The following is a 26,929-nucleotide window of genomic DNA, read 5'->3' as shown; positions in this document are numbered from 1 at the left end:
GAAGAGAACGTGACAGTCTGACATGTATAATAATGATATGTCGTAGTAAGTTTGAGAGAATATGTCAACACAGAAGAAATCTTCCTCTACTGCAAGGAGCAAAAAGATTTCAGCGACAAGCCCTGCTCGCAAATCAAGCGAAGGAGTCGTTGGGGATCATTTTTCTCACGCTAGAATCAAGGAGGTGAGCTTGTCGTAAACACTTTGGCTTTGAACAGTGATCTTTCAAGCAGCAAGCTCAGTAAAGTTAGGTTTTACACATTTAAAAAACATATCGGTCGCGAAATTTCTTAAGTGCTAAATTACTTACGAAGAAGGTTAATGTAAGCAGTTTGTAAAAAGAACTCGGTAAAACTCGCGATGAATTTTTACCGACTTCTTTACAATACACAACAATTTATTTCATCATTTTCGTGTTTCTCTTTACAACAGTAAGTTGAAATAAGAGGCTTAAATGGCCCATGGTCCATCATATAACAAATCACTTATTTTATTAAACCCTTAGTTACCTAATATGAAAAGGACATGAACTCCTAAAGGGCAAAGTAATCCAACAATTCTGTCACTTAAATGTCACACATTCCCATGTAGAAAAATCAAAAGAAAGTAGTGTAACATCAAGATAGCACTCAACAACAAACAACAAAGAGAATTCCCTTGATGATCATCTTTTTTTGGAGTTCAAAGTTTATCTCTAGTACAGCATTGGCATCAAGTACCAGGTTTGTTCATGCTTGCCTTGAATAGTCCATTTTACAGTTGTGTGCTTGGTTGCCAAGCCTTTGTACAGGAATGAGGCTAAGGGTGACCTTGTTATGATACAAACCTTGCTGCTTTTCAAATGCAAATTACTTTGTTATCATGCAAACTAGATACTGGTCTCTATCACAACAAGGTCACCTTCAGCCTCACTCCAAATCAAAGGCTTGGCAACTAAGTACACAACTGTAAAATGGCCTATTCAGCAAGAGAAGAATCCTCAGTCTTTTTAACCCTTTAACTCCCAGATCAAATTTGTCGTTCTCCTTACTGTCAACCATACAATCCTTATAATGTTAGTTTAGAGAATTTAGTATTGAATCAACTAATTATACCCAAATTGATATTTTTCTTTTTTCTCATCACTTATCTGGTTAAAATTGCATTGATATTGTATGGAGAAATTCTGTCTTGGTCACTCATGGGAGTTAAAGGGTTAAAGATCTGGAGGTGGCTGTAAAGTTTAAAGAATTAACAAGATGTTACTGCAACCATACTATCCATTTGAAATTATCACAACTGGAGCTCATTACCAAAGGGAAAGTACATTTTGCCCTCAACAAGGAGCTTTAATTTTATGCAGTTTCTCTTTGCCCTTAATTTAACCCCCATGAATGATCAAGACAGAATTTCTCCTCGGGTAATCAATGCAATATTAAACAGATTAGTGATGAGAACTCTATAAGAATTTTATTGCAAACAGTAAGGAGAATTACTGAGGAGATCTTGAGAGTGAAAGGGTCAAAGTGGTGGTCTCTCTCATTTAATCCATGTGACAGCCAAACAAGCATGTCCTGGACTATGAAATCTCATTCATATGAAATAATAACATGATTTATCAATTTTTTTAAAGTTAGTGTATTGCATGATAATTTAAATATTTCAATATCAGTAATATAAATCATATGGCCTCTGATTGAAAAACATGCTTATAAAACTGCATCTTTACTTGAACCCCAAATGTGAGAGATCTCTTTCCTAGCTAAAGATTCTGGGAGGTCAATCCAGTGGCAGATTGTTTTACTCAGTATGAGTTCCATGTTCTTAGCACAGTATTTTTCATTTTTGAGAAAGAAGAGGATTAACATACAATTCAGATAACAACATAACAGAGTCACAGGGATTTTTAAAATAACATTTTTCCATAAGCAGCTGTAATATGTGACTGTGCCTAGAATAGAGTTGCCAGGCCACCTTCTCTCTGAAGGGGGGTCTGGTGGCATGCTCCCCTTAAAAAAAGTTTGAAATTTAGACTCTTAGGAATGTAACTTCTAGCATATTACTTGACTAAACAATATGAAAAAATATCTGTATTTATTACCCACTTGTTCCTATGACTAAATACATATTTTTATTTAGTGCTCAACCAGCTTTGTATGTATTTACACCATTTCAGCTTGAGCAGCAAGTTTCAGATCTTAAGAAGCGCCTAGATGAACTACGCAAAGCAAAAAACACTACCATCATTAAGAAGGACAAAGAATATGTAACTACGGGAACACCAAAAGCCTCTTCCATAAATGCTTCTACAGGATCACCAGGTCTCGCTGATTACCATAAGGAGAGGGCAACTTCATCTGACACATGTGCAGTACCTCAAAATAAGCTCCAAGAGGAGGATGTCAGAATATTACAAAAAAATATCGCCTCTTTGAAAGAACTTCACAAAGCTGAGCTCGAGGAACTGAATAAAGAAGTAGAGAAGCAGGTATGGGTGTTTACATTTAGAATCATTCTGAACAATATTTGCGATTCTAGCAGATTTTCCTGATTTCCTCATATCGAGATAAGCAGCCAGTTTCCACTAGAATTTATCAAGCTTTTTTAATTTGATCAGCAAGAACTTTATATCTTTCTTTTGAAAAGTGTTACGCCTAACGTAGTAGCATCCTTTGTACTCTTCGGAGTTACCTACATTATATGCTATTGCACTCATCTCCTCCTTAGTAAAATTAACAATACGCAAGGTAGCCATTTTGAAATATCCTTGCTTTAATCCTCTCGCGTGAGTGGATTATAGCGAGAAATGACTCAACCCTCAACCAATCAGAGTCCGAGAATCTCTATAATCAACTGAGCAATTGAACCAAGAACAAGGTTATTCGTCGTTGGAAATACGCGTACATTTTATTAACAGGCCAGACAGTCAGACTCAAACATGGCAGCTGAACTCGAAAAACTCAAACAGGAAAATGAGGAACTTAAGGAAGAAAATAGATTGTTGCGTACCAGGGAAACAGGACTTCAACTGCAGGTTGATAATTTGTTGGAAGAACTAAGCAAGAAAGAAGCAGAATGGTGTTCGAAAGAGGAAAAGCTCATGTTAGAGGTACCTATCATTTTGGCACAGAGCAGTTTTCAATTGAATGTTGAAACTAAGTAAACCGAGATTGCATTGGCTTTCCTTACTTCGCTCTGTGATTGGTCCAGAAAACTCGCGCCACTTTCTCAATCAATCAGGTGAAAAACGAAAACCAATCACGACTTGGTCGCCCGCGTTTTCCCGCGCTTTAGGCAGTTTGCTTAGTTTTACTTTGAGTTTTCATTGCCTAATAATAATGTTAACAATAATGTTTCCTTTTTTCTTTTATTAAATTGGTTTAAAAACTTGCGCTGGTCTCTCAGCCAATTACATGCAAACTGAAGCAAATCGTGTCTTGGTACCCGCGTTTCGGGCATCAAAATTTATTCATCTGACCAACACTGAGGAATATTGCATTTGTTTTGCGTGTAGATAAAGACTTCTTGGGGTGAAAAGTACCAACAATGGATGGCTCAGACAGAACAGAAGATTGAAGAACTGCAGGCAGCCAACGATTTTCTGTAAGATTTGCTTGGTTGTATTTGTGTGATCCTCCAGAGAAACTTTAATTTGTTTTAAATGTAGGGCTGTTTTTTGAGTGGAAAGGATATCCATACGGGATTTGAACCCATGACCACTGCGATACCGGTGCAGCGCTCTACCACCTGAGCTAACAAGCCAACTGGGAGCTGGTCATTATTTCAACTACTAGATCAGTAGTGTTCATAACTGCGAGGATCGCTTATATTCGTTTCTTATACCGCAGTGCACATATATGATTTTCATATATTTCCAGTCATCATTCACCAAATTGGCATAAAGTAATTGAAATATTCCATAGTTTAATTTTTGTTTTTACAAACAAATTAGGGAAAGAGGAAGCTTTTATTTCTTTATTTTATGAGTGGGACAAAGTTAGCTTGCACGAAGCCCTCATAATTCAAGCTTCGACACAAGTGTTTCCTCGCCTACAGCGAAAGTACGAGGCTTTCAGCAACGTGAGCGGAGGGGAGGTCTGCCTCGGGCCTTGCATTGATAATGATTAGTTTCAGCCCTCCGGCTAACTTCCCCCGACTCGCCTCACATCTTCTTACGGGCAGAGAAACACGCGTCTTGCTGCGTTTATTATGAGAGCCTGCTTGCAAGCTACAACAAAGTCAACGAGGAATGGAATCCAGAACGTCGTATTTCGGTGCGCCCCGATGTTCCACCACTTTAAGTTACAGAGAACTCGCTAGTGAGTCATTCTAGCGACAATTCAATTGCGAAGCGTCGTTTTTTCCTTTAAAAATTATTATCTTGCGTATCACCAGGAAAAGATTGCTACAAGAGAAGAACCAGCCCAGTATGAACTGATGATGCTTTGAGAATAGAAGAGCTTCAAATGATGGGATAGCTGCACTTAGTTATCTACTTTCGCGGCGAAAACTGTAGCCTCTACTTTTCTCGAAAAGATTTAACGGTCTACGGTCTCCCAGATAGAGCCATTACCGGCGTGGTGAGTAAGAAGGGCAGCAGTGAGCAGAATAGATCACACATTCCTCGGCGCTCATGGCGAGAAGTTATTGAAACCTCTGAAGGAGGGAGGAAGCAAGCATGATAACAACAACAACCACAACAACGACTGAAACCATGCAATCACCACATGACCACTCATGTTTTCCTCCGCTGCGGGCAGTTTTGCATCCTGTCCTTGTCTTGGTTATGTTTGTTCCGGTTTGCACTTGTGATTACTTCGATTCTAGTTTTGCGACTCTCAATCGAAAAGCGGAAGAAAAACCAAGATAACCACCTTTAGACAACATTATTACGAGCTAAGATTTGATTTTAAAGTGTAACTAAGTGCAAAGTGTGAAAGCAATCGTGAATATTCGGTTATCGCGATTTCAAAACACAAATGGCTTCCGTGCCTTAGACCCGCGGAGAACAATGTGTGCACCGTATATCTGTGAAAACCCTCAATGAAACCTTTTTACATATTTAAGTTATGATGATTTTACATTTCAAAAGACAGATCCGTTGTGTTGGTGGATGTGGGAAGATAAATATTATGCCTTTACAAACTTTCAAAATATCGAGGACAATTGAATGAGGAAGTCGAAAGCTATCGACTGCGTAATTTCAGGTTGATTTTTTTGTGTACTCTTTTAAATTAGATTGAGACTTTAGTTTTTAATGAAAAATAAAATTTGTTTTACTTCCTTTACTATGACTAAGATTTTTTTTCTTCATGATGAAGAAAACAAAATCAAATCTTGCATAAGTTGTGAATGAATCGAACCGAATTTTTCTGCGGAAGTGAAAGAGCGATTGGAAAGGTTTTCTTCTTTCATCCGGAATTTTCTTTGAAATGCTTACCGGTTGAAAACAATATAAAACCACTTGAATCTCCTGCGCGGCTTCTTGGCTTTGCTGTTTGTAATGTCTTCTCTACCGAGACTATTTGTTATCAAGTCCCGCTGCTTCTCAGCATAAAATACAACTTGTGCGCCTCTTAGAATTCGATATAGTGTGCTAACTCGTAAGCGGTGTTTCTTGCAGCCATGCGGGCTTATTTCTTAATCCCGATGAAAACGTTTACACCGTTGAGTGCCTCTTTCCAAATCTCTTCATGCGCTTAAGTCGTCGATCAATTTCAGTTGGATGAAATCGTGTAAATTTTATGGCTTTTGTTCAGATACTGATTGATCATTCTTAATTGATCGGTGCCGGATCAAAAATGTATTTATTAAAATTAAGTTCTTTTAAAATTTCACGCGCAATATCAGTTCTGATATGTCAAGAGACTTGAGTACCAAGCGGTACATATACCAATCTCTACTTGTCTCAGACGTACTTGCTTCAAGTTCGCTTACAAGATCCTTCGGAGGTATAACGGAATAGTTTCAGAAACCCGCTAGTCGCTGGTGAGGAAAGCTGGCATAAATAAAAAATGGCAACAAAGTTGTGGAAGTTACAGTTTGAAGACGCAGCCCTTACAAAAACTTTATTATCTTGTCAGTGTGGCTAAATAAATCGATGAGAATTTTTAACCGTCTTTTGATTTATTTTGTACTCGTGGTCAGGGCCAAAAAAACTTGAGCATGAAATGTAAACAGAGAAAACCTCTGGTTTTCTTAGCCAGGTCCTCAACCAACATTCAGAATATTCAATCTTCATAGTTACAAATTTTCGCATCGATTTTGTTGAGTCACCGTTTACATGGTTCGCGCCTAGGTTGTAAGAGTTATACTGCCCACGAGTAATATAATATATCAATTTTGATCACGTGCATGCCTGGGGCAAACTTCCGGTACGATAGGGGAAGTTGGACCCTCAATTAATTAGTTTTAGCGTGAATCGTATCACATCTTTCATCTGGTTCACCCAACACAAAATGAAGTTAAAGCCATAGCGTGGCAATGGCAAATCCAGTAGTCCCGTCCACATTCCTCAATGTAACTTTCACAGATCTCTTCCCTATGGACACATTCGATAAAATTTGGACAAGAGAGGACATGTTTTCCTAGTGTGGGCAAAGCCTTCCGGCAGAACTTTTCGTGAAGGCCGAATTAAATAACGTCAACAAGTAGCTCAAGACTTGACATGTACAATTTCGTTTTCGGGGTGGGTGAGATAGTATGACGAGTTTTTCCTTGTAAATTCTTGCCCTTGGAAAAATAGCATTTTAGATTTTGTATTGAACATAGGGTCAAGGAAACAATAATTCATGAAATTTGCTATTTTCTAGTACTGATAAGTTGATAACCTGCACGCGGACATGCATCAGAAACGCCGACACATCAATTCACGATCCTACCAAGTACTTCCCACTTAAACAGATAACCACAACACTATAATCCTTACCACGAACTGTCAGGGAGTGGAACTTTTTCCGGAAGATCTGGCTGAGAAGCCAAGTCTTGAGTCCTTCAAGAAAGATCTAATTAACATGGCTTAGTATTTAGAACCCTTCTTTATTTCATTTCACTTACTGCCGATGTTTTTTCTTTTATGTTTTAAAGATCCTCCTCAGGTATTTTCTATACAGAAAGAGGCGGGGTCATAACGGAAAGAGAAGAAGAGGAAGACTGGAAACTGGAAAATTCTACCACATCCTCACATTTTTTTCACATCAACGTAACGTTACAGTTTTATTTGACGTTTCCCAACGGGAAGAGTGATAGACGACAACAAAAATAGCAACAAAAACATCAGCAAAAATAATGATGGTGCATTTCTGTACGTAACCAAATGCGTACGGCAGCCTCTCAGTCAGACCAAATTTCTGTTTAATGTAAAATTGCCTAGAAATTAGACCTGAAATGGGAGTCGGTACTTCTTTTTCCTTCCAAGTGGCGTATGAACTGAATAACATCATGGAACTTTCTAACAGTTTACTTACCAAGCTTAATTCATCATATCATTTCTTTCATTCTGAAGAAGGGCAAACGCTCGAAACCTCAGCTCCAGAAACTCTTTACGATGGCCAATTTACATCATTAACTCAGTCACATGTGAGGGGATGAAACCAAATTATCTAGTCACACCGACGCTGCACCACACTTTCTTTAGAAATTTACCCCCATTTTTAATTATTTCAGCCATTCTCTGTCTCCAAAGATTTCAATCAGTTCCCTTTTTTTCCCGAAGAAAAAGACAAAAAGGGATTACATAAGAAAAAACTACACCGAAAAGAAATTTAACTGAGGGAATTCTTACTATATATATATATGTCTGCTTGTGGTTGTAAAGCACGATATAAGGCTTTTTTAAATTAAGATTATTTTTAACATCAAATCTTTTTTTTATGGCATTTCATTGGGGGAAAAGAGATGGCCCCCCTTCGGTGAGAGCCGAATGTTCCGGGAAAGGATGATGACGTGCTCGTCAACAAACGCCCGTAAATTTGAGCAAAATCCAACCGCTAGTTCATTTGAAATGCGAGCTGTGTTGTATTTAAAATGTTCATTGCACACTGTTTGCAGAATTTGAATCCTTTTTTATTTTTAATTTTTATTTTTTAACTTTGTTCATCTGTGGCTCCCCTTCCAGTTTTGACAATGGAGCACTTTCGCACCCGGGCCCCCTCCCCTCCCCCTCCCTCTCCTAGGGAGTTCAAAGGTTGCTTAATTAAAGGCCACATTCAGAATAAACACATAGTCTAGAGGCGACGTCGTTAATTTAATTGAGAGACAACACAGCCTGCCAAAAATTAGGAAACTCATTACAAGACATTTTTTTTTGCAAATTTTTTTTAAAGCTTCAAAGCTACATCATTACTTTAAAGTGCTGCTCAGAAAAAGAACGATGAGACTTCGCGCCCATCCGGGCTACGAAGCTTAGTGTGTTTGTAAAACTATACTTTGTTTTCGTCACGGAAGTTTCCAGAAAACCATATCCGCTCTGGCTTGGAAACGATCACATAGAGATGCTTTCAAAGTCACGTTCAGTTTCTCTTGCAAATTTAAAGAATACCGCTAAGAATTTTAGCCTCGTCAGGTTTCTTTTTGTGGTTTGTTTGCTCTGAACGTGAGCGAATTAACGTACTTTTTAACGCTCACGCTCACGCAAACTCACGATCCACTATCTTGTCGTCCAGTGTTCAAAGCTTTGTTTTCGATATTCGTCACGTTGCAAAAGATATCAAATCATTTGCATCAGAAAAAAAAAACATGGCATTAGCACACATCCTTGCCACTAAAGATAAGCGCAGCAGGCGAGCATAACAAAAACTATCAAGAGAGAGTTTTGTAAAGTTTCTTAAAGGAAGGCTAGATAATGAAACGCCGATGACAGTTTAGCATTTCAATTTCGTCTTTGAGTGACATCGACGTTTTAATTTCTCTCTCGGTTTTTTTGACAGTTTAAGTTGCTGCTATGTTCGGTTTCTTTTAAGCGATCCATGACGTAAATGCTACTTCATTTCCACCTCCGGCAAGCTGTACAATTCAGCTGCTCTCGCTTTCATTAAAATGCGGCAGTTCTTTAAAAAATAAAAGAAAATGAAGCAAAATAATATACAAGCGCAACGTACACCCTACGAAATAAATTTAAGACAACACCGGCGAATTGTTTTACCCAAGCTAAATAACGGATGACATAAGGAAACTAGGAAATGACTGTTTTCTAGCAGTTTCGAGGCAGCTGCAAATCGCTACTTTATTGGAAAAAGTCACAGACGTCATTCACAATGGAAAATCAACGCGTATTTTTCAATTTCCGGTCAAGTTTTCCACGCGCGTATTTCGCGCGTGATTTTTTAGCATGCGCAGTTGGCTTGTTGAGAACATGTAATCATGCGAAAATGGCGGATAAATCGCGAGGGCATAATCGCCATGGAAGTGTTGTACGAATTGGTTACTACAATATCGAAAAGACCATCGGAAAGGGAAATTTTGCAGTGGTCAAGCTTGCTACTCACTGCATCACAAAGGGAAAGGTACGGCGTTTAGCGAAATCCTCGACTTCATTCGTGACTTCTCTCAAAGAAGCGCACCGATAGAAACGCAACGACTCTTTACTGTCACTTCCAAGTTTTAAACAGCCATAAACCGAACTTCGTATCCAAACGGTTGACCGAAACAGTTATGTAGTTTGTTATATTGTGTATTATTTCATTGCGAAGTTGTTGAATTATTTTTCGTTGGCATCTTCTTCGACTAGGTTGCTATTAAAATCATCGACAAAAGTCAATTGGATCAAGAAAATTTAAAGAAAATTTTTCGCGAAGTTCATGTAATGAAGATGCTGGATCATCCTCACATTATTAAACTTTACGAGGTGAGTAATGAGTGTTATTTGTAAAAGTATTTTCTTCTATACACTTGTGGTTTATTATGCCCTTTGGTCGGTTTTACTTGTCATGTCTGTTCGCAGATGGATACCACCTTTTTCGAATCTTTTCATCTCCGGCGCTTGTCTCCGCAACAGCAATTTTAATGTGCTTCTGTGGAAAAATTTATTTCGGAGTCGGTTTGATTTGAAAATCGTTCACAAGGCTTTTTCAAGAAAAGAATGGCTGCAATTCTTGTTTCTTCTATTCGTGACAGACAGCGTGTTGCAGCTCACAATACCTGTACATTTACAACAGATTGCTTGTCGGCAAGACGAGAAAAGCAGAGTATAGGCCTCACTCCTTAAGTGCTCGTGTCACGTTCTGCTTTGGCTGATATCGGAACGGGTTCAGCTCTGTCTTAATCAGCGTGGAGGTGAAACTCAGCCGGAAAAATTGTTCTTCTTTGCTTTCCTCAGATTCACGTGCATTACTTAAACGAATTTCACTTGAAATTTTGCACTGTAATCGTTGCTGGTTTCATAAAATGGCCTCCTCCAAATTCAAGCAATCTTCGGTTAATTTTCGCTTTATATACTGTGGAAAATGATCACATATTGGGCCCAATCTTAATTTGCAAATTTTAAAGCGAAATTTGCGCACTTTCACTGCAAAATATTCTCTTTCGCCTGGAGTGTAAATATACAAATTCTCACCGTCGATGTTTTTGTTTACAAATTGAGAACCGCGGTTGTTTGAAATGGTGTCGTTGCGTGGATTAAACCCAGCTGTAAATTGGAGAATTGTTGTGAAGTTTTCCAGAGCTAATGCTTTCATTTTATGAAAGGTGTGAACCTTTTCATGATGAAACGAGTTTGTTTGAGTCATAACGGTTGAATTTTACTGTCTTCGGATTATTAAACTGCAAGTAATTTAGCCTTATAAATATTCCATTTCTTTCCTGTCTTGTGGACCACTAGCATTGCAATTGCTTTTTGTCTGTGCTTGCAACTACTTTATACGGAGGAACCATCTGTTTCGATCGAAACAATTTGTCAGACGTGAGTTCGACACACATGGATGAATCCACAAAACGTGTTAACATCGCTTGTTCCAGTGCACCAGGACGGTATCTAATCCCCTAAGATTCACCAAATGGTTTTGATTTGCATGAAAAACCTAGTTGTGCTTTCATTGTACACGTTTCCTGAGTCACCTAAGCGCTTGGAAAGAATGGGCTATAGTTTTATTTCGCGGAAAGGTTATCAACATTTAGCTCCCAGCTGAGGCACCTTGCAATCGTTAATCGAACCATCGACACCATACAATGTATAATTGTACGCTTTCTTACACTATGAATTTCTTGAGTATTACTTGACCAACGTGAATTTCTTCTCATATTTCACCAATACCCTGTACGAAATTTCAATTTATCTCTACGAAGAGATAAAACGTCGACTTCAAAGGTGTTTTATCTTCCATCAAAGTCTCTAGGCAGGCCGTTTGAAGTGCTTTTGAGAAGTTTATGTAGCCAGGGATAATATTCGCTGGAGATCGAACAATAGAGCGATCACCATAGCTGTTGACAGCATAAAATGACACAGTAAATATTTTGAATGAATTGGATACAAATTCTTTTGGCATTAATGCTTTAAATAGAGATCCTATTTTCAAAGTTATATAATTTTTTTTATATAATTTTTAACTTAGAGGTTCCTAATTCCAATGTTCAAGACTGAATTATGAGGATTTTTATTGAAGACTTTGAGTCATACTTGGCAAACTTGCCAAAAATATGACTCAACTTTTTTTTCTGTTTAAAAAAATGCATTATTATACAACTGAAAAATTAAAAAAATTAAAGTTTTTTTTTTACACTGGAAATGAAAAAGATATTGACTGTCAGACTTGCATGCTCTTCATACTGGTCTTTTTTCCCTTACTGAATCACTCTGGTACAAGCTAGTTGTAATTAAGTAGTGTGCATAATTAAGTTAGTTCTCCTTAATTAAGATTTCTCTGTTGAGCAGTCAGTATCGTTTAATCTTGGTTATTTCCCTGGTTTTGTCTAATACAATCATGGTCTTACTAGGATCATTTATCTGTTCTCATTTGCAAGAGGTGAAAGATACAATTTTTGACTACGAGCCAGTTGTCTAGAACTGTATCATTTGTATAGGCAAATTTAGTAGGATTTTTTTTTGCGGTCTAAATAAATTTTGCTGTTGAACACTATTTGAAGTTTTTATAAGGGGCAAATTTTTGTGGCCTTGAAAGAAATTTATTATTTTCAGATTTCCAAGCATGTGAGCAACACAAAGAGAAAGCCCATAGTAAATACATACTGCGTGATTCCGAATACAAAGAGAGCAAAGTTTTTCAATCGACAGAGGGAAGCAGATTCTTGTTTAGTCTTATGTTGTGTTACATTTTTCAGTGGGAGATTATTCTTGTTGATTGGGAGCAATTTGTGTTATATTGTGATATTGACACCCCAAAGTTGTCCAGCCATAGAGTAGTTTGAAATTGATATTTTCGTGTGTTACTGTTGCATGTTAGATCCTGAATGATGTCCAGTTTTACTCGCAGAATATTCCCTGATATGTCTTTTCCCTTTTTTTGACTGTGTGAAACCACTAAACAAAAACTATACATTCATGAGACACAGCAGAGAAATGGCTAAAAGTGAAGGAGATAAACCAGATTGTAACTGATGGAGCTTGAGATGTTTGGTGTGAATTTTTAAAGATCCTTGTGCAAACTGTGATTAAAGTGTTTAGTAGTGATATATGTTTAAGAGTGTGCGGTTGATATCAGTATGGCTTTATGCCTTGAACAGATTAAGTACATTAAATAACTTTTATTGCAAAATGGTTTAAATGGTTCGGTTCTTTGTCGAGGATCTAGGTTGACAAAAACATTGTACACGCACATGTTCTTTGGTTATCGTTTTATTTCTTCCTGTGGTCATAATTGGCTGTATGTTGGTTATTTGTTGTCAGTGGGTTAAGAACTGTTGCAAAATTTATGCTTTGAAAACAATCTCAAATTACATGTATTTCAAGTAATGCGCATGTGCTCCTGTGTTGCTTGGGTTGCGGTGCAATAAATCTTATAAAGCCCAGTCACTACTGTCGTTGCAAATCAGCACAATAGGCCATTTCGAGAGACATTGTGGTTGCATCTCAGTGAACTTTACAGTAATGTGCATTATATCAATATTCAAAGCATTTTGTTTAACCACAGGGTTACAACTGGAATCATCTTTTTTTTTTTTTGGGCATGTAGATTTATACAATTGTAAAAATGTTATTGTCACCTAAAAGGTATTCTTCCATGAAGAATTAGATTCAACAGCTTAAAACACGCAAGCTATGTTACTCTTTTAAATTCAATTGCATAATCAGGGCTTGTCGATGAGTTCGACAGCAGTATGCTTCCATGTTGTCATGGATCCCATATTTTTCATCTGATTACCTACAAGACAGGAAATTTTTTCTGTTAAAATGTTACATTCATATAAACTTTTGAGCAAATTCTGAACATGGAATTGATCCAAACAACTAAACCTGCTGTTAGTAAATGATCCATTCAATTCTTCTCAGAAACTGGGAAATAATGCGAATGCAATTTTCTTTCCATGGTATTTCAGTGAAGGGACAATTTTTTCATCGTTGCCAATGATAAAATGTGGCAAAAGTGACTGCATGGCTTAAGAAATGAGACTGCACAGGGGTTTAAGTGAGATACCAGCTTTCTTTAACAGCTCTGATGACGTTCTGCTCTCATGGAACCACAATTGAATCCATATGGTAAATGATGAAAAGTAACCAAGTTTTCCTGGGAGAAGAGGATTATTGTCGTAAAAATAAGATTTATCACAAATAAAGACTAATAAGGTTATATCACTGATTATGTAAATGAAGTTTGTCTGCCATGGTGGTATCCCTTCTTTCCGGTTCATGTACCCAGGGGACAACTTTTTTTTTTTAAAATTCAATGTGTAAATTGTCTCACAAGGTTATACATTGTTTACTTATTTTTATCCTTCCTGCTTTCTGTGGATTGGCATTTCCTGTGGTACACAAATGCATTGTGAATTGCGGTTTGGTTCATCAGAGTGCAACAAAGAGGTTTCTGCATATTTCGTCTACAGACAGAAGCACATTGTCTTTTGGTTTTTAATGGTTGGGCAAATTTGTTTGCCAATTATTTGGAGACCATGGAAAACAGAGTCTGTTGGGCATTCCATTTACTATGTAGTTTTATTTTACTTATGATTAATTAAGTTGTGTTTGGTTAAAAACTCATAATTCACTGAGTTTATTTTTTCAAAACTGAGCATGTTTCAAAACAAAAGTTTGAAATTGCAAACTTATTTTTGCAAGATAAAGAGATGCACTTTGTGTGAATAAAAACACTATTGGTTATGAACAAACAGCTGTAAAAACAAGCTGAAATAAGAATTTGTGTTTTAGGAAAGTTATAGAAAAGATCTTTAGTTCTACCATGTAAGCAACAGGGAACTTTCTTGAAAAGTTAGATGTTGTGCCAGCTTCATATGGGACAAAGTGAATTTTTTTTTTGGAATTCAAGTTGTTGACAATGGAAATCAAGAACCTTGAAGCCCTTTTTGAAACCACATTTGGATGTTGATTTTTGATTGCTACAGTACCTACAAAAGGGTGGTCCTCCTAGTCTTTAAAAAATTATTAATCTACCAATATGAATTTCTTCAGTTGGAGTTTTAGTCTTCATTTTTATTGCAAAGGAAGCATAGCCACAACCATTGGAACATTGCTATGTAAACTTTTGTATTATGTCTGATACACTGTTGAGTAGAGTCAAAACAACAATGGCTAAGAAAACAAAAACGCAGTGGAAATCAGAAGACTATCAGCATGCATCTGATTCTTGTTTCTATTGCTTGGAGATTTTAAATCAATTTGGTTTATCAACTGAGGTGATAATGTAAATTGGCCACCATAAAGAGCATTAGCACTTCATCAGAGCAAATGACGCAGGGCTAACTCTTGAAAGGTCAGCTTTAGCAATTCATAATGGTGGCCAATTTACATTAACTTAGTTGGTAAAACCAAATTACTTGTATCTTGTAATATCCCTCAGCTGACACAGCACCACTATGACAGTTTCTTTAGAAACACATCCCTTTGATAGATTTTAAAGTAGTTGTGCCCTTCAAGACTAGTATTGACTTGTAACATTGTGTCAAAAATTTCTCTCTTCAAAGGTTTTATGGTACTGTACAGCTGTATGTGTAAAACAATCATATAACATGCCACAGAGTTTCTAACATACTTTATAAACTATATTTTTGTTTTTAATTAACTAATGCCAACTTTGCATGTAGTTTTCTGGCATGAGCTCTCTGCAGTTCAAATACGACTAAAACTTCAGCAAAAAAGCAAAGGGGGTTTCTTATCAGTTTGAAAAAATGAAATTCATTCGAAGGGTTTGAGACTGTTTGGAATAGGTTTGTTTGGTAGTTGTTTTTTTTCTCTCTGGAAATTTTTTGGTATAATTAGGGCTCAAAGTAACTGTGGGTCAACATGCAATATCTGGTTAAGATGACAATTTGTGTAAACAAATTTCTGGTTTGACAGTCATTTTGACCAATCATGTAAACAGCTTTCAAACATTACATTAGAAACAGTGAAGTCACAAAATCTTGCAGCTGCTTGTAGTCGTAAATTTGGAGAATGCAGATGAGAAGGTTGTGTTCTGCAGCTTTGTGAATGCTAAGGCAGGTTCGCAGTTTGAGAAAACAAAAGAAAAACAGTGATGTCTGTAAACATACTAAAGAGACAACAATGAATATTACATTAAGCAACAGTTGTTATGAAAAGACACTTACAGCTGTAGAGTTTCAATTCCTGAGTGGTTGCATTAAAAAACACAATGGAAAGTGGTTTATGTACAAAAAAAATTAACAGAGAATCTTTTGAATATGCAAATAACAAATGCAGCTGGCACTTTTAGCAATCAAAACTTTTGAACTCTACGGCGACAAGTGTTCGAGCATACAAGGCTTAAGGGTATATATTTGTCTAACTGGTTATTACTTGACCCTTAAACCTCTAAAAGTGACTAGCATTTTATTTCTCGTTACAATATCACCCCTGAGTCAAACATTAAGGAAACAAGAAATAAGTGAATGATTGTCAACTGGAGCAGGAACTGGATTCAACAATTTCTCCTTGTGTGCCGCTTAAAAAAGGTATAAAGAGCAGTGTGGAGAATTTGCTTACTAACGTTGGGGCGTAAAGGAGTGAAGTACATATTTTTGATATTTTGACTTGTCGGCGAGGAGAAACAATTGAGGATAAATTTGTTTGGCGTCTGAACATGCCTGGAAGCCATGAAAAAAATTATTTATGATGTAGCCATAGCTATTGTAAGACTAATTGTTTTGCGACACCTGTCATGTGCAACATGTGCAAAAATTGCCTTACATCATGCGTCTATCTTTCTTCCAGTTTGCTCTTGGTTACATTGTTCCATTTAGTTACATGGTAAATGTCTTAGATTTCTAGTTTTTGTTTTGTTGTGTTTTGAAATTAATTGTTTAGTTATCATGTAGAATCCTTGTTGCTGCTTGTCTGTTCAGAAATAGATGACATCAAAATTGTAGCCCAGGGTTATACGGATGATTTTACCATATTGGTTGATGTCTCCTGTGATCTGTTACTTAACAGATGTAGGGCAAAATGGAATCTTATTTGTTTTTGTGCAATAGAAAGGTGAAATGCTCTTCATGGTGATGTCATCTGTGTCCGTCCTCTATAAGATCTTAAGTAGGATGGATCAAAATGCATGTGTAATTTAGCATAAATTTATACAGTATGAATAAAAATCAGTCACACATGTAAATTTGTGAATGTAATGCTCTTCTTTCATATGCAAAAAAACATTAATCTTGAAAGGTGAAACAAAAGGAGTGCTTGAAAAAAGGTTTCTGTTGCATTTCTCACTGGAAGCCGCAAAACCTCTGATCAATAGTTATTATAATAATCAGCACTTTCACTGCCTATGTGATCCGTAAATGCTTCTCAATCAGTTACACATTTTCTGTTGCTAGGATTTAAGTACATGTGCCAGTGAAGTACTGGTATCATTATCCTCCTCTTTTCAATGTAAGAGCTCTTTCTGGGGCAATTAACACAGTCTTTTGTAAAGGAGCAACCATTTTTGGTGTATGGTGGTACATGTAGTTGCAAATTAACATGCAGCTTTGTTTGAAAACTTAAAAATGATACTTTGTAAAGGTGGACAAATGAAGAGGATGTAGAATTTAATAAAAAGGGAACATGAATTGTGAGGGATGGAGGAGATTAAAAACAGATTGCGCATGGAAAACTTAAAATTATGTTTTGAGCAAGCTCAATTAGCCATGAAGACTTTATCTTCACATGTTAACTTCAAGTTGAAAACATCCTGTCGAAAAGTAACTAAGGTACAGACATAATGTTATTTTTTGGTTGTCTCGCAAACAGGTGATGGAATCAGACAGGATGATGTATTTAGTCACAGAACATGCAAGCAAAGGAGAAATATTTGGTGAGCATTCATCTTCATCGGCTGAGTCCTCACAAGCTTGTCTCAACCCCCAGAAGCGATTAACATGTAACTTCTCCCTTTAACATCCAAACATTATCCAGCAATCAGGTGGAAGCTGTTATCTTGATCTACCAACAAATTCTCATTGCTAATTTACAAGGAAATGTGTAGCAGCTAGAGGGGAGAATTAACAGTTAGATCATGAGAGTTAAAGGGTTCATGCAAACAAAAATTGCTGTTTGAAATTTGGTTGTATTGGTTGTTGGTTGATTCTGAATAAATCATTTTGTCAAGGGAAACCATAAAAGGTTCAAGACGAGTTTATTTTCAAACCTCTTTGGTATTTTGAAAAAAATAAACTCTACTTTTGGTATTTGTGTGGTGGTATATACTAAAACTGACATTCAACTTAGTGTTGTGGAAAGTGGTGGATATTTACCTCACTGCTTTGTGGCTTAGTAAATATCCATCACTAGTTATCTCCACTTTGGTGAATATTTGCTAATTATTGAGGTTTTGAGTAACTTGACACAAATGTATGCGCTTTCTTGGTACATATGTGTTTTGCTAATAATTTTTATTTCTCCATTTGTTTTGCTTTAGATTATCTAGTTGCACATGGTAGAATGTCTGAAAAGGAGGCAAGGAAAAAATTTCTGCAAATTGCATCAGCTGTTGACAGTTGCCATAAGCAGTGTGTTGTACACCGAGACTTAAAAGTAAGGACTTTGGAATTTTTTGTTTGAGACACCTCAGCTTAGGCAATGCCTTGATACATGGGACATACATGTGAAACATTGGTCTTAAATGAAATGTAGCTCCTGTAATCATTTTATATGTAAAGCCATGTTAAAACGATCATGATAGTTGATGATAGTTTCAACTATTAGGCGTGTTTTAACACGAACTATCATGCCTTATCAGCAGCTATCATCAGCTATCATTGACTATCACTTATTTTTTGGACATATTCAAATACGAAATAATAGTTGATGACTACCATGTCGAATTTGACGTGGGGGAAGTAGACAAACGGGGCAGATAAGAGTTACTTTGTAAGTTGGAAGCCTCGCTCTTTAAGCACCAGCCTCTTTACATATGTAAACCGCCTTGTAGGTGGATCCTAAACCTTCACCAAACCTACACACTAACATCAGTATGCATATTCTCCATAATGTTCTTTATACATTTCTTAATGTGCTGATAAGGAGAATTTGTTTACTAATCAAAACCGTCTTAAGTTAGTGATCATTTCCTTTATTCTCATGACCTTGATATGTGACTCAGGGTTGGTAATACCAGGAGAAATTGAATGCTGGTCACTTTTAGGCCCTTTCACGCCTGTAAGTGACAAACACCCAAATTTTCCTTACAATATCACGACTGAATCAAACGTGAATGTCGTGAGAAGGAAATGATTTCCAACCAAAGATGCTCTTGATTATTAAACAAATTCTCTCTGTCAGGATCGCAGGAAATGTATAAAGAACAGTAACGAGGTTGTGTTTAATGAATAAAAGTGTAGAGGGTGAAGTGCATTTGAAGAACTAATTTTTTTTTTTTACCTTTTCAGGCAGAGAATCTTCTATTGGATGAGAATTTTAATATTAAAATTGCAGGTAGGCATATTTTCCAGGAGAATGAATTTTTTTTGGTGTACAGGTGTATGTGGTACATGTAATAGGATATTTGTTTTGTTTTTTTTTCTCTCGGAACTTAAAACAACACTTCTCTTCCTGTTCGTAGATTTTGGATTCAGTAACTTATTTCAAGAAGGAAAGCATCTGAAAACGTGGTGCGGAAGTCCTCCGTATGCTGCTCCGGAGCTCTTTGAAGGGAAAGCTTACTGTGGACCGGAAGTAGACATTTGGGTGAGTAAGACATGACATATCAAGCTGTGCGGCCACGGATACATATTCCGGGCTGGTTGAGAAAGAATTGCGTTTAGGACTGTTTTGGACACAGGGAACAAAAAGGAACGTTTAGAAATACCTGTCACCACGAACTATTCTAATAAGATGACTTGACCACAGCAACTTTCCACGGAATATTTAGAGAGGTTAACTGAAGGGAAACTTTTGCTCTCATAGATGTTGTCGAAAAGTTTTGCGTCGGTAATGTATTAGGAGAGCAAGCCCTCCTTAACACGTGAATTTGCTTGGGAAGATATGTAAGTGTGATTTCGGGTTTCATTTGGATATAAAGTAGTTTTCAGTAGGCTGTCGAATGAAACCATGAATTGCACTAGTTTTACTTTGCTTTGCCCTGTGATTGGTCCAGAAAACTCGTGCTATTCTCTCGTCCAATCAGATCCAAAACTGAAATCAAACGCGCAATGGTCATCCGCCGGGCTTTCGGGGCAAACGTAGTTTCTTTGAAATCTCATTGGCTCATCTCTCCTGAATAAATGGGTGGTAAGTTAAAAAAGAAAAAACTGTGGTGCTGCCGGCGTCGGTGGGAGAGTAGAACAAAGTGATTTGGGATTATCAACTGAGTTGATAATGTAAATTGGCCACCATGAAGAGTTCACTCGCAGTCAAAGCTGAGGTGTGGAGCGTTAGCCCTTCGTCAGAGAGAATGGAATGGCGAAGGTCCAACGCTCGAAACGTCAGCTTTGAAACTCTTAACGGAGTCCAGTTTTCGTTATCAACTCAATGGATAATACAAATTTAGTTATTCCTTCCCTCTGATTGGCTGCGGTGATTACGCTGGGCATTCTGTTAATTGATTGTTTGAACTTTTCAGAGTTTGGGTGTAGTCCTCTACGTGCTAGTGTGTGGGGCTTTGCCATTCGATGGCAGTACACTGCAAAGTTTGAGGTCCCGTGTGTTGGATGGCAGATTCAGAATTCCCTTCTTCATGTCTAGAGGTCAGTAATTCACCTAAAACATTGACTTTGATTCGAATGAATGATATTATTATTAGCATGATATTATAGATGAGGTGAATTTGCTGAATACTGAGTTAAAATAAGACTTAGACATGGTCTGCAGATGGGATTTGAATGGTCACGAGGGTTTGATTCTCAAAATAAACAGTACCATATGAAAGTACTGATCAGTAAATTTTATCTGAATGGTACTCAGCAACACTTCACTTACAGAGATTGAAAGTTAAAGTAATCTTTTAAAGTATACACAAGAGAACTACATGAAAGTACATACATATACATCTCTTACTAACGGAGTTCAAGGTCCGAACTTTAACTTACGGACAGAGTTTTTTCCCTCGAGGTACCGTTACTTAAAATGAGGAGCAAGAAAACAATTTTAGTTAGATATTTTGTTATATCTCTGGGTGCAATCGAGTCGAAAGATTTCAATTCAAATAAACTTTTTAATGTAGCGGACCTTGCACTGAAATAACTACTTTGGTCGGCATAACAAACAGTGCGACATGAAGTTACTTCTAATTAGCCTACCTGAATGGTCACGCTTCAAGTTTTATCTATAGAATATTTATTTATATATAAATAGAACCACGTTGTCGAAAATAACAACTAAAGATAGAAAAACGCAGAAGGGGGATTAATTAACTGAGATGAAACATTGACGGAGAAGATTCACGTTTACTGGGAAGGAAGATCTTGTGAAATGTAGGCTGTAGGTTTGCTGATGCAAAAACCTTCACGTAGGTTTTTATCTTCGACATGCTTGCCTTCTCTTGGCGAATTATCAAATTTAGCCATCAGACAAACAACAAGTTGTTTCGTCTGTATTCACACTTCATTGCCTCGCTTAAATCACGCGAACAGATGAGATCGATATGCCCTTTCCTATTGCGGGTCAATTCCTAAGTGATAGATTGACGGATTGAAAGGATTTTGCAACATTAAAATGAAATCAGTTCAGACGGACACAGTCTGGTAGAGCGCTGGAGGCAGGCAATTTCCTCTCGCGGAACGAGGACCTCACGCAGCCTGTTGCGTGGCCCTCTTTCTATGCCAGCCTAGGGGGAAGGGGACCGGGTGGACATGGGTGCGTTTTACAGCTTTTAAGTCCCTTCCCCTCTCCTCCTATAACATGGCTCCCACATGTCAGGGAAAAGTCAGGAAAAAAGTCGAGGAATTTCACTTTGAGTCGAACCCGGCTTTCGCGTCTTCCATAGGCTGAAAAACTTGGCAAAATCCCTCAGGGGTAATCTGCGTTGGACTCGCATCCTGCCCTGGTGGACTAGACTCCTAGTCGCTTCTTACCATAGAAACCGGCAGTTACGTAACCAACCAAACGACTTACTGTACCAATTTTGTCTTTATTTAGAATGTGAGCACCTCATTCGTCACATGTTGGTTCGTGATGTGGCCAAGAGGTACACAATGGTGCAGATTATTAACCACAAATGGCTGAACGAGATGACTGAGGAAGACAAAGCTAGCGCTCTAGCAACAGACACGATACCTGACTCGGAGCTGACTGAAGAAGTCTTGACAATAATGCAAAGCAGAGGAATTGATCGGGAAAAGACTATCCAGGTGCTAATTTTATTTCTTTACTTTCTTAAGTTTTACTACCTTCTCAGAGCTTTATTTGTAGTTATTGTTAAACTTTTCAAGTTTCATAATGACGAAATTTCCTCGGTCGTGTTGATGGATGATGATGAAGCAAGGAGGGCTTTTTGATTGATTTGTTGATGTCAAAGCGCGCCAGGAGAAGGCAGATTCCTCTTCCGGTCTGCGCTTAATTCCCAACAATATAGGAATGAAAATTTCTTGGGGTAGAATTTGCCTTAGTTCGAAATGTGTCTTACAAGTTTTATCTTCAAGTCAGGTATACTAGCTAGTGTTAATGTTGATAAGTCGAAGCTTATATTCTTGTTCAGAAACTCACACGCCAGTTTTGAACAAAGCGACTTGTTAGGGGGAAACGAGAACGAAATTGGTTGGTTTCGATTATATGACAAGGGAATTTCTCAATCACATTTCCAAGGGCTGAAGTTAAATTTTCCGTCAGAAAGTTTTTCTAGATACTTGAGCTGGTTATCAACTGACAAACTCGACTTGACTCTAGTCGACAACTGTTGTATCTTAAATCATTTTCTATGTTTCCGTTGCAGTCACTTTTCAAGAAGGATTACGACCAGTTCTCCGGTATTTATTTCACACTTCTGGAAAAGCTCAAAAGATCTGCCAGCTCGTCACACGATCCTTGCGCCAACATAACTGCCATACCTGGCAACTCAAGTGATTCAGAAATGATGGAGACTGAAGACGAGTTAGCTGGAGCTGAGAAGCCGTCAATGAATGTTCCTACCGTTCAAGTGACTCCTGACTCGCCCACGAGGCGAGTGAAACCCCTCCAGGACCAGTGGGACCTCACGCAGGAGGGTGACGAAGAAGACGATAAGATGCCGGATGAGATCCCTCCAAGCTTGAAGACCTATCTGGAGAAGCGGCGGCACACTCTGACCGCTGTGGATCCATTGATGGAGCCGGAGCTACGAGAGATGCTCACTCAGAAATTCGTGCAACAGCCCTTGAGTCCTCTAAGTCAGGCCACTGAGGATGCATTCCAGGGTGCTTTAGGATTGAACCCAGGTTTGCCACCGTATTCGCCCACGCTGGACCTGTCTTTGGCATACAAGGAGCAAATTCTGCAGGTGCCCAGTGTGTTCCAGCTTAGACCGCCCTTGGGAAGAAGGGCCTCCGATGGACCAACGAGCCTAGCCGCCGGAATAGCGCAATTTAATGCTCTTCGTGCCATGGCTGGAATAGGAGACGATAATCAGGGTCACACGGGCTCACTAAGCGGTTCGCCGTTAAACAGCCATAATCCACTTGTGTGTCAGTCACCATTCTCGGTTTCGCCCGGGCCATCGAGCCCTCAAATAAGCGAAGGGGCAAACGACAGCGGCTCAGATCAGGAACCAGATCAAGATGCCATTGCACGGTACATGGCATGTCGAGGGGCACGGCAACGTCACACCTCACCAAATGAAATGCCAGATGACATGCTTCAACTGCGATTATTACAAGTGCCGTTAAAAACCAGACGGACCGTGTTTCCTCCCGCAAGGGACCGTCCAGGACGGGAGGGACCCTTCATAACTACACCCTCCGGGATTCGATACAACGGATCAAGACGAGCTTCAGATGGATCTGCTTCGGTGCTAGCCTACAAGCAGCATATGGAGCGCATCAGCGGCAGCGGGTCCAAACGAAACAGCCTTCGTGAGCTGCAAGAGGAGTGCCTACAACTCCAGCAGCAGTATGGCCGAGTTGCTGAAGTAGAACAGCAGCGTAGACAACAGGAACAACACGAGCTTCATCTGCAGCAGCAGTTTTACAGTAGGAGGGCGTCGGACAGTGCTGACTCTTTAGCCGCCACACTCGCTCAGTTCCAGCAGCAGTACGCACCTGCTCATACGAGTCAGGAGTTGGACTTCGATGGGCAAAGAGTAGAAGTATTACTCCAGAGTTCGGTCGAAGATTTGGAGGAAATTCCAGCTCAGTCGTCGATGGAGCACCAAGATCTTCTTCACAAGGAGATGCAACGATTGAACATTGAACACTGCACCCAGTCACCTTTCGACTCCGCAGGAATTATCCACTCCACTTCAGGAGGAATAGGTTCGGATCCTTCCGCGCTTTCCACTCTTGCACAAAATCTTGCCTCGAACTCGCCAAGAAACAGTCTTCTTATCGAGGACTCGTCGCCTGCATCCTCTACTGAGACATCGAACTTTCTCTCGCAGAATGTTATGTCAACACAAGCAAACACGACCTCGTTTCTATCCGATGGCGTCGCATTATCGTCTCCAGTTCCTTCGCCGCCGCCGTCTCCTCTTATATCAGCAGTGCCCCTCAATCAGCGGTATCCCATACCTAGCATTGCCACTTCTACCACAAGGACTGCGTCAAACGGAAGCTTGGTGGAGACAGTATCGGATACGGGAACTATTCCACCAATTCCCACCAGTATTCCAGCTGCTATGTTGGGAAATCCGGTTATAAATGAGAATGATCTTGAAGAGTTAGCAAGGGCTAGTAGATGGGGACTCGGCGGTGGCACAATGCCCCTAAGCCCTGCAACACTTCTCGGGACTATCGGGACAAATCCTGCGGCAGCGTTGCTCGCGGGAAACGTCGGGCAGCGGTCGCCAATGCATCACCGTCGACATCATACGGTGCCTTCTGCGCAAGACGCCTGGAATTCTATGGACTTGCTCAGAAGAGCGACCGCTAATAATGTTTTATCGCAAAACCAAGCAAGGGACATGTTAAACAACAATATTAATTTGGAAGAGGGACTAGGAATTAGAGACGGTCTTCTATATAGAACTTTTTCTCCCAACGGAACAATTCATCAAGACTCTTTACTTAATTCGCTTAGCAAAGGAGACGGTTCGCCCGACTTGACGCAAACGAACACTTTGCGTATGGCATTTTCTGTTAATATGACTTCTAGCAAGTGTATACCTGATATTCTTAGTGAAATAAGAAGATCGCTGGATCAGCGGTCTGCCAAGATTGCTTACGAACAGTCGGAGCAGACATTCACCCTTCAGCAGGGGGGTGTGTGCGCTGAAATTGAAGTCTGCCCCCTCCGGGAGAATCTTAACGGATTGCGCTTGCGACGAGTCAGTGGCAACCAGTGGCATTACAAGAAACTTTGCAACGAGGTTCTTGCGGGAATGAACCTGTGACGTGACTGAAAGCGTATTGCGTGAATTGAATTGATAATTAGTTTTCTTTAAAACAAAGATTGCGTGAAAGTTGATGTAGATGGAGTGTAGCGCAAAACACTCATCTTTCACTCGCGTGACTTTGAGGTAAAGTGCTTTTATTGTGAATTTATTTCTTTCCTGAAAAAGAAGTTATACCCTAAATTAGGAGTAGATAATTGACTTACATAGCTCAAAAGTAAAAATTGTTCTCTTGTTTTCGTTGTAGGAAAGTTTTTTTTTTCTCCCCTTCTATTCGTGAAAGTCTAAACATGATATACGAGCAGTGTTTTTTGTGCTTGCAAATTCAGCGATTCATCTGCCTCTGTTATTGTTGAGCCGAAATTTTCATTCGGAAAAAAATTCCCTTAAATTATCGTTAAATACCGATTCTTAACTTTTAATCCCAGAAATGGTTAACAGGCTCCTTGTATTTTCACTCCGTTTTCCAGTAAACAGGTCAAGAGAATCTAAGGGGAATTTTCTTAAATTTACAGCTAATGCTCTAAATTATTGAACTAAGAAACATAAATTTGGTAGAAAGGAAAATTAGTTGACTAGATTTTCAGCGGCAGAGAACTATGGCGCAAAAACAAAGGACCTTGACCCTGAAAAATTCTCCTATTTCCCGCCCTTATCTTTTCCTAAATCGTCCTCTTCTGTCTGTCACGGCCTAACAGTATTGCAGAATTTGGTTAAAGCACAGGCCAGCGCGAACCAAATATCCAAGGACTGGGGAGAGTTGAGAAGAAGTGAGACAGGTTTATTTGGTTGAGATCGGCGTGATGTGGTCGAAATGTCTGGATTTTCTTTGAATGTTACCTTTGAAGTGACTAATAACCTTTAAAGAAATTGAATACCCTTGCTCTTTACCTTATCTTGTTCCTCATATCATCCGAATGTCTCTGTAAACTCTGTCCTCTACCGTTCGCGAGAACTGCAAACTGCATGAAATTTCATATAGAGAAGAGGCTCACAATGTTTTTTTTTGTGTGTATGTAGAAAAGGTTTTTTTTTAATCTGGTTCATTGCGCCTTTGCACTGGATCCCTTGTTCCAACTTGTGCTGATTTGACTACACGTAAATACTTTCACTTGATACAGTATTGATTATAAAAACGAGTTGTCTTTGTTCTGAATTTCTTACCTTAGCGGTTTCACCTGCATTAGTTGGCGTTCAGTCTGTGTATATAATTCCTAGGAATGAAATAAATTTTGCCTAAAATCGTTTGCACTTTGATTTTAATCGCACCACAAGCCCCAGCCAAATTCAGCAATAGTAGCCCCTGTCTAAAGACAGAAGTAAGGGTCGAGAACATTCCGGAAATGGTTCGGAAATATTCGGCACTTTTCGTAGCGTCTCGGGAAGTATTACATTTAGGTTAGGCTCTTTTCATCCGCAGAAATGGCTTGTTTTTAGCGATTAAAGTTGAAGCGTGGTAAATCTCGGCAGTGTATAAATAATTGTATAGTAATGAATTCCTTGCCTAGCCAAGTAAAATAATGTAATATATTTTCCTCCCGAGAAATATCACGAAGGTAAAAGATTGGTATTGCTCAACCACAGAATCTTTGTACAATAAAAGAATATCAAAGTGCCTCTGATAAGGTTTGTCGAGGACTGCCATTTTGGCTGTTTAGGTGCATGGACCGAACGTGATCTCTTGACCCATCAGTATGTATTTTCTCCGCACTGTTCTCCGTACAATTCCTGGAGCGCTGACAAGGAGAATTTATTCAACGATCAGGAGCTTTTTCAGCTATAGATCATTTCCTTGATTCTCGTGACCTTGATGTTTAATTCAGGGTGATATTGTGAGGAGAAATTAGAAGCTGGTCACTCTTAGGGGTTAACATTCGTATGCGCATTTTCCAGGC

The 26,929-nt window shown here is 38.8% G+C and overlaps 2 protein-coding genes across 2 annotated transcripts; both read left to right on the top strand.

Annotated features, from left to right (window-relative positions):
* The first annotated feature begins 14 nt into the window (after positions 1–14).
* LOC131780724 (putative uncharacterized protein MYH16) lies at positions 15–5,266 on the top strand. The gene is made up of 5 exons (XM_059097331.2): positions 15–184; positions 2,156–2,467; positions 2,897–3,088; positions 3,494–3,582; positions 4,375–5,266. The coding sequence occupies exons 1-5, from the start codon at positions 62–64 to the stop codon at positions 4,415–4,417; spliced, it is 759 nt and encodes a 252-aa protein (XP_058953314.2). The 5' UTR covers positions 15–61; the 3' UTR covers positions 4,418–5,266.
* A 4,064-nt stretch (positions 5,267–9,330) lies between these two features.
* LOC131780721 (serine/threonine-protein kinase SIK3) lies at positions 9,331–26,279 on the top strand. The gene is made up of 9 exons (XM_059097329.2): positions 9,331–9,482; positions 9,707–9,823; positions 17,330–17,393; positions 17,997–18,112; positions 18,967–19,012; positions 19,140–19,264; positions 20,139–20,262; positions 21,653–21,864; positions 22,446–26,279. The coding sequence occupies exons 1-9, from the start codon at positions 9,348–9,350 to the stop codon at positions 25,032–25,034; spliced, it is 3,528 nt and encodes a 1,175-aa protein (XP_058953312.2). The 5' UTR covers positions 9,331–9,347; the 3' UTR covers positions 25,035–26,279.
* Positions 26,280–26,929: the final 650 nt, after the last annotated feature.

Source organism: Pocillopora verrucosa, chromosome 6 (genome assembly GCF_036669915.1).
Source record: "Pocillopora verrucosa isolate sample1 chromosome 6, ASM3666991v2, whole genome shotgun sequence".
NCBI classification, from domain to species: domain Eukaryota; kingdom Metazoa; phylum Cnidaria; class Anthozoa; order Scleractinia; family Pocilloporidae; genus Pocillopora; species Pocillopora verrucosa.
Note: the sequence above shows the minus strand (reverse complement) of the source record. Positions and strands in the feature narration are given on the sequence as shown.

Bases quoted from the DNA above. Each gene is read 5' to 3' on its own strand.
- LOC131780724 (XM_059097331.2), top strand. From the start codon at position 62: ATGTCAACACAGAAGAAATCTTCCTCTACTGCAAGGAGCAAAAAGATT. The intron at 185-2,155 runs GTGAGCTTGTCG...ACACCATTTCAG, and splicing joins CTCACGCTAGAATCAAGGAG to CTTGAGCAGCAAGTTTCAGA. The intron at 3,089-3,493 runs GTACCTATCATT...TTTTGCGTGTAG, and splicing joins AGGAAAAGCTCATGTTAGAG to ATAAAGACTTCTTGGGGTGA.
- LOC131780721 (XM_059097329.2), top strand. From the start codon at position 9,348: ATGGCGGATAAATCGCGAGGGCATAATCGCCATGGAAGTGTTGTACGA. The intron at 9,824-17,329 runs GTGAGTAATGAG...TCTCGCAAACAG, and splicing joins ACATTATTAAACTTTACGAG to GTGATGGAATCAGACAGGAT. The intron at 19,013-19,139 runs GTAGGCATATTT...TCCTGTTCGTAG, and splicing joins TTTTAATATTAAAATTGCAG to ATTTTGGATTCAGTAACTTA.